At 42.6% G+C, this 12,032-nt stretch overlaps 1 protein-coding gene across 1 annotated transcript in view; it reads right to left on the reverse strand.

Moving 5' to 3' along the window:
- Nucleotides 1–903: 903 nt before the first annotated feature.
- Nucleotides 904–12,032, reverse strand: part of RNF145 (ring finger protein 145) — a 37,869-nt gene continuing 26,740 nt past the window's right edge. Inside the window, exons 6-10 of the mRNA XM_009893195.1 lie at nt 8,384–8,524; nt 6,833–7,015; nt 4,787–4,934; nt 3,726–4,082; nt 904–2,556 (exon numbers count right to left, since the gene is read on the reverse strand). Of these exons, the coding sequence (XP_009891497.1) occupies nt 2,113–2,556; nt 3,726–4,082; nt 4,787–4,934; nt 6,833–7,015; nt 8,384–8,524 (1,273 nt within the window). The 3' untranslated portion in view covers nt 904–2,112. The remainder of the gene's footprint in view (nt 2,557–3,725; nt 4,083–4,786; nt 4,935–6,832; nt 7,016–8,383; nt 8,525–12,032) is intronic.

A 12,032-nucleotide genomic window follows, 5' to 3' on the forward strand; every position in this document is an offset into this window, starting at 1 on the left:
GCTCTTCTCATCTCCTGTTCCCAGTCACTTGAGGCACCACTTGCTCTCTTACCATGGATTTGAGGTGATCTCACACAAAGGAAGAACTTCCCATCACTAGGGTGAGGAACTTTTGGGATCATCTTTCCACACCCAGGGACAGGAAGCAGGGTTTGACAGAGTATGGTTCAAGAACATATTGTGTGAATTGAGGGAAAGTCTTTGTTTCACAGCACTACAGAGCTCCCCCCAAAGTGCTGCCCAGAAATTCCCCATTTCCTGCCTCCACAGGCTTTTAAGTGTGGCTAGAATGGAAACAGTCAAAATTATGTAGATTAAAAGCACATACAAAACATATTTTTGAGAAAGATTCAATTCCAGAGATATGCAGGCATGGAAGAGCAGGACCCAGATGACTGATTAACAGGAGTGAAAAAGAAGAGTTAAAAAAAAAAATCTCACAGTTTTTTTCTCCCCCCAAACACACACAGCTGTTAATAAAAGATTTGCAATGATCAGTGAAGCACAAAGTAAACCTGACTTTCTGATCAACATGCAAGAAAACAAAGCCGAGATACAGAATCAAAGGATGGTGCAACTGATACTCCCATCCTGTCAGGCGAGACAGAAATAGGTTTGGGTTTTGTCTGGGGCTCAGTAGCAGCAGGCAGCTCCTCCAGGAGAAAACGTGCCTTGGTGTTCCGCTATTGTTCTGTTGGATTGGTGAGGAACTGGTGGCAAGGACCAGAGGAGGCCAGCAGGTACCACCAGGACACAAAGTACTGAAATGGAAATGGGGGAGAGCAGGAGCATCAGAAGTTCCACTGATCTCCAAGGGGAACAGAGAGCTACTATTGCAGAAATGTCTCTCAACACGTACTTAATTCATGGAATTTCAGTACAAGAATCACATAACCAGATGTAAAAATCTTCAAATGTAATTTATTAAGACATTCAGCTATGTCTGTCAGTCTACATCCAAATTTACTACTAAAAATAAAATAGTATCACATTTCACATTAGGAATACCGACTTTGAAAAACACTTGAGTCAAGCCTATCGTATAAATAAGTGACTAATTTCTCTTCATATCAAAATTCACATAAAAAAATTGCCTGCCCCCTACTCCCACCTATTTCCCCACCCCAGTCCCTAGTTCTACTTGAAGCCATGATGCATGTAAAAATTTAAGTATGGACATGTCCTTGTCAAAGAAAGAAGGTGCAAACCTATTAACAGCTTTAAAAGTGGCATTTGCGGAGTCTGATCATACACAATAATGTACTCATTCCCAAAGTGCAAATATCGCCAGAGTTTAATACTGTTTTAATTCAGCTGCAAGAATTAAACATTACACGGCGCAGTAGTGCAAGGCCTCTATCCGTGCCCTAAAACTCATCCCACCTTCCTCCTGCCCACGGTAGCAGAGGTCAAAGTGTTCATTAGAGCTTTAGTTTACTTCATGCAGCCCAGACTGCGCCCATTATTAGCAAAAGTTTCATATACATCAAAATATTGAAGACTCCGTCATAAGAGTCAAGAGTCACTATAGATTACATGAATTCAAATGCAATTGCCCCACCAAGAACACCCAAAGCATACACATGACATATTTAAGAGTGCTTCCATCCTCTAGTACAATCACTGCTGCTATATCTTTGATTTTTGCTTACGTGCCATAAAAAAATTTGTCAGCAGCCAAAGCTGCACCTCAGTCAAGAGACTAGCAACTCACTGCATCTACCGCCTCTCAGGTACCCTGGGACATGGCTTGTATGCAATACCCTCTTCCTGACCAAAACAAAAGCTAGCGTTCTGTCTGTCTGTCTACAACCTCTCACAGACCTCTCCTTCCTCTCATCCCTCACCTACGTCTTGAAAACACTCTGTCACTGCAGTTTTATTTCCAGACATCCTTCCTATGCCCACAGTTCAGAGAGCTTCTGGAGTCATTTCTACTACATCTCACTGGAGTCACCACTACCAAGCAGCCCACAAACATCAGCATGGGAGATTACGTTTTGACCAGCATTAATAGCTAAACTTCTTTCACAGCTGTGGAAGGATAGGTTTTCTTCTGAGTCAAACTTGGATCTCTGAAATGTGTTTGTTCCCACGTCATCCTTTGTCACCTCAGAGCTGGACGCAAACCCTTGGGTCTGGAGCAGGGCACCCCGCTGGGGCTGCGATTAGTCCTGCAGCACGAGCTGCTCCCTGGCTGGCCTCACACGGGCTGGTGGCACTGTCCATGCCTGGAGACCCCTCCGTCCCAGCAGCGGCCTCCAGGCTGTCCTGTCCTTCAGCAACTTGTCCATGGCTCTCGCTAGAGCTGCCTTTTGTATTTGGCCCATTGTCGTGTTCAACACCAGGGGGCTCAGCTGCATCTCCAGGTCTGGTATTTCGCTCTGCGCTAGGATTTGGCTGTTGAACTGGCTCTGGTCCCAGTCCCGGTAGCTGCGAAGGGCTCTTAAGTTGGCAGTGGCACAGAGGGCAGGTTTCTTGCACGTACAGCCATTTCTTAAGACAACCCGCATGAAAAAAATGGCTACATGGTGTGATTACAGCATTTTTCATATCCTGAAAGACAAAAAAACCCAAACATGAAAGGTCGTATTATTTGCAATCCCACTCCTCTCACCCCACACGTCTAATGAGTCCACTAGCCACAGAGGACACAGGGCAGTCCACAGGGAAGTAAGAGAATGTTTCTTCCATCACACCAACAAGCCTCCACATCCAAACACACACACAATTCAAACACAGGCCAGGTCTGGCTGTTTATATTACAGGGATTAGAAAATAGGCAAAAACCCCTTTGTTTATAAGGTATTATTACACTTAAATAAAAGCTTGTGTAGGATGAAAGTCACAGGATTAGTTGGCTTAAGAAACAATTGTGCAAGTCAAAACCAGCACACTTACAGATACAACATGTAACAGCAGCAAACCAGAAATGAAGTAACATCCTAACTCTGTCAGCTGAGACCCACCTACTACCAGCCTGGTGTTTTAAATGTTGTCATTCAACCTGGCACTGATACTTTTACTCTTCAAAGAATTTGCATCAAGTTTGGAGTCAATCCAATTGCATTCCAGCTGCACACTACTGGTCTTAAGGTGGTTCTTTCACTGCCATATATAACCACCAATTTCTATCCAAGAGAAAGAGACTTTGGAGCTGAAGGTGTGATAAAGAGACTACTGTCAGCATTAATTTCTAAGGTCCTTACATCTGCTGCCTTACATTAGAAAGGCCCTTAACCTTTTCATAATCAGGTTTCTGTTATAAAGTTGACACTGTGCATGAAGTGGAAGTAGAAATGTCTGTACAGACTGAGCTGCTTCTACAGAATAATAACAAATCAGCTACTGAGTACACATTGTCTTTCAGTAACAAAAACTTCCATTAATGGAAGGAAGGGCACATTTACTGTTACTACTGAGACCAGCTCAACCCAAACACGAGAGGTTTCAAAGAAGCTCAAGGACACAGTTTGTTGTGTAACTGGAGAAAAAAAGAATGAAAGTTTAAACACATCCAGACTATCTCTTTATTCATAAAAATTATCTCAGTGACAGCACTCCAATTTACAGAAAGCAGAAAAACGGGTAATTCAAGTAACTTACGAGCACAACATTACTCATTAAAAGCCATTCAAAGTAACTTACTTTACTAGTTGCAGACTGAATTTGACAGTCTAGAGATATTTAAATTCAAGTCAATCTTCTGACACTTCCATTCTTACCTGGTAGCAGATGGCACAGATGTCATTGTGTTGCTCCAACTGCTCTTTTGTGGCAACGGGCAGTGATTTGATCTTATTCACAGCGTCTCTGCGAAGAAGGAAACTTTTCCACCCCAGCTGGGCCCGCAACCACACGTTGTAATAGGAGTGAATAAAGATGATCACAGAACCCATCACAGTCCATTCACCAAAGATTGTTTCCGAGACACCGTATGCCACCACACAGAGAGCAACGAGGAATTCCAGCAGCCGGTACGTGCCATTTACATAATAAATCACATCATCCATATTTTCTACTGGTTCTTTTCTGAACTCCTCCACCATAAACAAAACATAAATGAAGAGTGTCCCAAGCACCTATAACACAATGCAAGACCATGAGCTCAGCATTCAATTCTGAACTGGAGCTTAAGTCATTCCGCATCGTCCATAGAGCTCCATACACACAATGCTCTCCAATCAGGCAGACGCCAAGCAAGCCCCAAAGTGGTAGAATCGTTGCTGAACTTCAAGACAAATAAACATCACTCTTTCGTGCAAAGCATTTAAGCTTGTTCCCAAGTACTTCCCCTTCTGTACTTTCCTGAGTCCAGAACATAACCGAGTTGATTAAACAAAAGTTCTGAGCATCATGAGGGGGGATTTTATAAATTTAATAATAATTAAAAAAACCAAGTTATAACAAATACTCACAGTACAAAACATTTCCTGTATTTACACTACTTGTTTTGAACATCAAATTACTTTCAAAGAGGCATAGCTAAGTAACAATATATAAATGAGTGCTCTGGAAAAAAGCCTTTTTACTGTGATAGTTATGACCTCAAAAGCCTTCTGGCTTTACAATTTGAAATAGACTTCCAATTCACCTACATTCTCAGCCTACCCCTAGGAGCTCCTTAGCCTCAGATATGATATAAAATCTCTTTCTTTATCCGGTATCTTGTACTTCTGCCCTTCCATCATCCCTGTTCATTTCTCATCATGTATTTCTCCCCCTAGAGTAACAGGATCACAGTTAATGCAGGGCTTCACAGTTACTACAGGGCTAACATTCTTACCTGAAGAGAGGTTAGAATACTGCTGGAGATAATGATCAACAGCCAGAAATCCATGTGGAAAAACTGACAAATCATGTAGGCCATGTAGGCAGGGAACACAAGTAAGAACAAACAGAGGCTGACTGCTCGGAAGTGCTTCCACAGACTCCTGCAAACAACACAAAACGTTTTTATTTTTTAAGTCAGATTTGAGTGTCAGAATAAGAATAGGCTGACTGCTGGATATAGGCACGTTCGATGTTTGCTCAAGGCTTTAACTTGTTGAAAGGAGTTTCTGTTTTACTTGGGCACGGTCTCATTCCCAGCACGCATGCCTACAACACATACAATATGAAAAGTTCCCTCTCGTCTGACCTTTGCTGCTTTCAATACAAAGACAAAGATTACAAGCAAAAATTCACCTACAGTAATTGTCACAATGGGTCGTCAGTGGTTAGACAAATTAAGTACCCGAGATACTAAATGTTTCGGATGAAAGTCCATTAAAATAGACAATTATTAAATATGCATTTAACTGCGCTTTTCTACACAGAGTTCTCCCAGATTATATACTTATTATGACTCTTCTATGTCTTTTTTGCTATTATGCACACGGCAAAGGTATTTCCTTTCATCATCAGATTTAACCCTGCTGCCTTTGGAAGTACATTCCCCAATTCAGGGATCACAAAAGAAGAAATGCAGCGAGACTTGAACATTCATCTCCGCCAGTCCTTACTCTGCTCCTATCACTTACTTCTTCCTAATCTCCTCCCCAACCTAAACACACCATTTATCTTTTTACACCCACCCATTCATGAAGGCTTTCAGAACATCTCCAGGAATTCATTACACTAGAAGTTCCTCAGGTTGCTTAACCTCATTTAGCTCTGGAAATGAGGTACAGGAAAAGTGAGAGACGGGACAGCAGTAGAAACTGACTAATTTAATACAGTCTGAAGAAACATCAGAATGCTACTGTGAGGTCTGCAACTCTGTGTCTGTGGGTTAAGGAGAAATGGATGGCTGAAGTGGAATTTATCCTGATCCTAGTTGATTTAGAACTGCCTTGGAGATTTGGCAGAAGAGAGTTAAAACTCGCTGTCAGCACAGACTGCTTGTGTAAGCTGGGCAAATGCTCCTATCTTGGCTCTACTCCCTTTCCCTCTGTTACTATATTTGAAGTTAACATTGCTGCAGGCAGAACACACTGGCTACAAGTAGCCTCTAAGCTAAACAAACTCTCTAAACATAAATAAACCTCTTTTATTTCCTCACAGGTTACCGAAAGGGGAAAGACACAAGCAATTAACAAAGACACAAACAGGTTAATACAAGAACACCAAATACCAGTACAGCTCTTCAAAACACAAATTAAACTCAACAACAATCCCACATGATCAGAACATCTGGTACACTAATGCAAGCCTTCCACCTCTTATTTTCCGCCAGTAAACCCTATCATTTTGGGATCACAGCCTCACAAAAAAAAAACCCTAGGTTTTACAATATCCAACACAAGGTCACTCCTAGCGACTTCCCATCCTCAATAGCTGCCTGAAGCCACTGCATTAGAGGGAAACCTACCCAACTGCAGAGGAGGTTAAGCAAAACCATTCTGCGCATCCACACAATGGAGTGTGGGTGGGGAGAGCACAGGCACTGGAGTCCTGGATTTGCTTAACTGAGACCACAGTGCACCGACACTTGTGCTAGGGAGAAAATCCACTGAACAGTGTAATAGTCAGAGTGGGCAGCCAGCAGCTGCAGAACAGCATGGTCTTGCACAGGCTGGATGGACACTGTCCTGAGCAGGAGCAGGTGACCAAAGCCACCCGTTTGCCAGCATATGGCATGGTAAAAAGCATTACTGCGTGCCCTTGAGGTGGCAGGATAGAGAGGGGAAAAATTAGAGAATTTAGGCTAAAACAGAAATATGCATACAGAAAAGACACAACAGGGTAACTTTACAAGCTACTAAAAATCCAAATCAGTCCATCTATTATTCATTTACCACTTCCCAAAACAGCATTGAAGAACTTTCAGTTTAGGAAACCAGTCTCTTACTTGTCCCTTGAGGCTCCCAATGCCAAGACAATGGGATCAGCAATTTCCAGCATGGACTGAAGAATGGATGCCACCACAATGAAAAGAATAATACTGAGCAGGAACGCCCGATGCACAACTTGGAGCTCAATCAAACCTGTCTGCACAGCCAGGATCAGGAGTGTGACTCCTTCAGTCATTCCCCTGCAAATCAACACAGTTAAGAAAACAATCACATCTTTCTGTGTGTCAATGTTGGTTCAAAAATATATCTAGAAACAACAGGAAACAAGCTGGCTGTTTCTGTCACAACCTTTCAAATGTCACTGGTTTCAGCTTTTATTGATGTCGCTGCTAAGGCTTTAACCAGAGAGGAATGTTTTCAAAAAATGCTGGAGCGCTGGGTGTTAGAAACTAGCAGATTTCAGAACCCTGCTCCTGATGAGCAGCGTGTGGGCTACATCCAGCCCAGCAGACACTACCCAGTGACACAGACGTCCCCACCAGCACAAAGCATTTCAAAGATCCAGGTTGTGTCTTAAGAGGAGGAACCCACCAGCTTCAGTGCTGCCCACACAAGCCCAAAGCAGCCCTGCTACGTCTAGACCTGGGCACCAGTCAGCCTCATTCGGACATCACCACGAAGACCCTCTCCGCCTGTTGTATTTCCCCATCACCACCCTCCTGTCTGTCCTTTGGCCCTAGGGAAACATCCTTGACTCAACACCCCACCCAGTGCCCAGTTTAGACAAATCAGCAAATGAGCTATTTTTCAGTTTATTCTCTCTGTACCTATACCAAATACAGCCGTCCGCTTTTTGACTTGGAACCTCAGACTGAATTTAATACCTCCAAGGACCACCACTGAGCACCGGTATTTGACTCCAGTAAAGTACAGACCATCCAGAACTGCATGCTTCCCCAAAAGATGCTTTTACGTAGACTATTCCTGGGCAACCCCGATTTATATCATTTTTGCTTCCACAGCTTGGAATACAAAATGTAAAACAGTCTTTTGCATATGGTCTGAACTTTCTGTAGAGTTAAGGGATGGAATAACTGAAAAAGTGTCATACCTAGGATCCCAACTTCCTATTAGACAATTTGGGACAAGCATTAGGAAAAGACAGTTTCTGTATTTTGGTTGTTTCCCATAGTAACTTACAGGCAATCCATACAACACTGTGTTTTAAGCCTCGAAGTTAGTAATGTTTCACACATGACTACAGGGTAAATGAGGAAATGGAAATGTGAAGAGTTTATATTATCCAAGCATGTGAAAATATTCCAGTGACTCATGTAAATGAAAGCACTGAGACAATCACGCTGTAATTATAAATCCCAAATAACAGCCCTGAATTTGTTACAGAAATGAGCCATCTCCCAAGAAGTCTGTGACAAGCTGTATTTTCACCCCAAATCCTTCCAATGTACACACCGACCACCATATAAAAAGTATGTCAAGGAAAACAAAGAGTTCATAACCTAAAAAATTGCAATGCAACGTGTGTTTCTATATAAATCCCCTTTTGTCTGCTTCTTTTTAGACTCTAGGCACAAGGAGGCACTTACCTATTCATCGCAGGGTCATTCATGAACGCTCGGTAACCCTGCAAGTAAAACTTGCAGAGAGTGAGAACTCCCAAAGCAACAAAAGAGACTGTGAAGACCAAGCCCAGCAGTGAGTATGGAGTGCTACAGCATTCGGCAATACTGGGAAGAGAGAGTGAAAAAGAAAGAAACAAAAAAAGTCCATCAATTAAAAGCAATGTGCTCTCCCCTTGTCTTGTCAACTGTGCAAGCTGGTTTTAAAGTAAACTGGATTGATTTAATAAAAATATTAAAAGTCCTACACCACCATGAAATCCTCCTATAAAAGGGAGTGAGATGTATTCTGTTACTTCTTTCCAAGACACAGCTTCACCTCAGCTCCCTAGCTAATGCTGCCATCAGGCTGGAGCTAGGGGCTGTGCTATGGCATTTCTCCAGTCCCCCTCCAGTGCGGTGCCACACGGTGGCACTGTCCTGCTTCCACAGGGCTTTCATATCCAAGTCAGTCTGACAGCCACAATGCACCCAAGTTACTTGCTGAAATTTCAGCCAGCTGCCAGAAACACAGAGTTAATGCAGACGGATTCACAAAGGTACTTTCCACTCAGACCCACCATAGTACAAACAAGCATCAAACTGATAAATACTGTTGGGAGACCAGAGGCTGTTTGGTAGCATTCCCATCAGGTGCAGGTAGGTAACACCTGAATAGCTGAGCCAGAAGCAGCAGAGTAAGACAGTGAAGAACACTCTCCCTCAGCAGGCTGCTTCCTCTCTTTTGCTACAGCAGTGAAGTCCCAAAGACCAAGACCCCAGAATACATCTGACAATGCTAAGAACAACCGTGTGACTTCAGCTCCTTCGCCCGAGGGCTGCTCTTCTGCTGATCCTGGCACCACAGTATTCGGCGCAGCCGAAGCCTCGGAGCGTACCTGGGCTTCTGAAACAGGACGCCACCAGAGCAAGGGGAGCCCAGTGTGGTGCACCGTATTGTACGCCCCAGCACTTGGCAAAGAACCAGCTGTCAGCCAGGGACTGCACATCTGGAAATCTTCAAACATAATCCAAGGTAATACACCAACACCCCCATTCATTTGGGGAAAAAAAAAATAAAATTAAAAAAATCTTTGCCCGTTCACCAGGATTGTGGGAGAAATGATGGTGGTCAAAAATATGTTGTGCTAATTAACCAACTGAAGAATGAACTAGTCCAGCGCTCTGACAAGACAAAGGAGTTTTGAGGAAACATATGCTTCAAAAATAAACAAAGCTGGTCCAAGAGACATTTACTGTGTCTCTTTTAATGACTACTTTAACCGGAAACCTCCTTTGAAAGCAATTCACAGCAAAACATGTTGATGTGTTTACATATACTATTTGCAGTGCTTCTGGTAAGCCTTCAAATTCTGCCTGTTTACCAAGCCGAGCAGGGCTGAAACAGCTTTTAAATGTTGCTGCTGGTCAATGCAGTGAGAAATGCAGTATTTAAAGCAGCTATTTCTGTAGGATATTTGAGGAACTCTTAAGTTTTGCATAAAAATAAATTTATCAGAAATCGAGAATCCTGGCTTTTCTGCCTGATGCTCAATCCTTTTTTGCCAGAGTAATTTTAGTACCCTTCCTAAACTTATTTCCAGATGATGTACTATGCAAGGGTCCCAGAGGAGCTTAAGAGCTCAAACAGAAGCCTGGGGATCTTTCAGTGTTATGTTTACATGTCAGGCACAAGTTTATAAATTGTACCAAAGAGCTGAACTCCTCAGTGCTTCTCAAAAATCACAGTAGTTACATACCCATGGAAAAGATTTTGAGAGGAACAAGGACAATGAAAAGTACAGAACAGTTTTTAAACAGCAAGCATGCAAGCAAAAGCTCTCCAGTCCAGACAGAACAGACCTATGCTACTCTCAATTTTAAAGAAAAGATAGAACTGTTTGGTCTTCCCCTCCCAACACATGAACTGGGGGGCAGTGAATGAAACCATATGGATTCAAACAATCAAAACGGATTTTTCATCATACAGACCAAGTTGAGCTGTGAAACTCCTTGCCTCAGGATCCTTCAAATGACACAAGTGTAGATAGGTTCAAGGGCAGAAAGGACAAATTGATGGAAGAGAAATCTTTTGAGGGTTACTGAATACATGGTAACCATACCCAGCTAATGCAGGCTGACAGCTGAAGTTGGATGAGGGATTGGAAGTGCATTAGGAACCGTCCTGTTTGTCATTTAATGGGTGGGTGTCTTTCCAGGTACCCATTTAACAGCCACTGCTGGAAACTGGATCCTAGACTAGATCAATATTTGGTCTGATCCAGTAGAGCCACTCCAACGTTCTTAGGAAAAATCAGACACAGCTATTCTGCACACCCCAATTGCTCTCACCTGAATTCCAGCTATGCTATTTTAAGCACTTAAAGGGCACAGATGCAGAATTCACCCACTTTCATGGAAGAGCATATCTTTTCTTCCATTTTGTTAAATAGCCAGCACATTATTAACTGGCCTGACAAGGTATTTCAGCTCCCTCCTAAGGGACAAGAGGCTGTTCATGATACTACCTAAGTTTATGTTTTTAAGGTGAACAAGAGTTTATAATTTTTCTACTATGACAGGGCTGAGAACACGGAGAACATGTGCACAGTTTTTCTGTATTTCTCCAATTGCAGGGAGAACTTCACAGAGATCAATCGGTATTCATTCACTCATACATCAAGTCTGCAAAGCAAGTTCCCTGTTTTGCCATGAATAGGAGAAGTCTAACAATTTGGTACAGGAATAAGCTCAATTTATTTACAAGGAAAAGGATTGCCTCCCCCACCTCTGCTAACTGCTAAATGCAGTACTCTATTGTAACAAACCTAAAATTGCAGCAGAGATAACAGGAGGAAAAACTTCAGACACCAACGGTTTAGTTAACGACCAGGTAACATAGTCAGTGCTTTTACATAATGCAGTGTAAGCAATTTTAATACTACGTGCAATAAATTCCCTGGTATTTCTCCTTAATGATAATGCATTTTGGCAGCTGACACTACAGCACCATAGACAGATATACACACACAGAGAGGCAAGAAAAAGCTAAGCAATTGGAAAGTCTGATTGAAAAACTGTAGTGATGAGCAACTTCGGTTGCTACCCAAACAGCAGAACTAACGATGTATGGTCTCTAAAGAGTATGTCCTATGTTACCTGTGTGTTTAGAGAGCTATTACCTCTTTTCTCCCCATCCCAGTATTACACTAATTTGCCTAACCCACCTTCTGCAACACATCCTGTTCCTCTCTGCCCTACACTCCCGCTCCCTTCTTGTATGTTGTTCTGGTTAAACAACAACCAGCAAAGGCACATAGGTTCCAGCCAGAAGAATCCCTCAAATGCTGCCTTTCTCAGTAACAGCACTAACACAGGCCTCTCTCCTTTATCTTACAACCAGTTTTTACAAAGCTTTTAGGGATTTACTATCTCCAAGATCTTTACAACTCTGCCAAACCAATCTCTGGGCTCAAAAGTTACTTCAGGAGTTGGGTACTTCGGCTGCTTGGATGAACTCAAGAATGTGTCCCAGACCAGACTGATGAAACAAGACATACAGGGCTCAGAAAGCAACACAATCAGGAATAAAATATCAGCTCAACTGAAGTTCATCTGAAATACCTTAAAACCAGAC

Source organism: Charadrius vociferus, unplaced genomic scaffold (genome assembly GCF_000708025.1).
Source record: "Charadrius vociferus isolate BGI_N301 unplaced genomic scaffold, ASM70802v2 scaffold1041, whole genome shotgun sequence".
Classification (NCBI taxonomy): Eukaryota; Metazoa; Chordata; class Aves; order Charadriiformes; family Charadriidae; genus Charadrius; species Charadrius vociferus.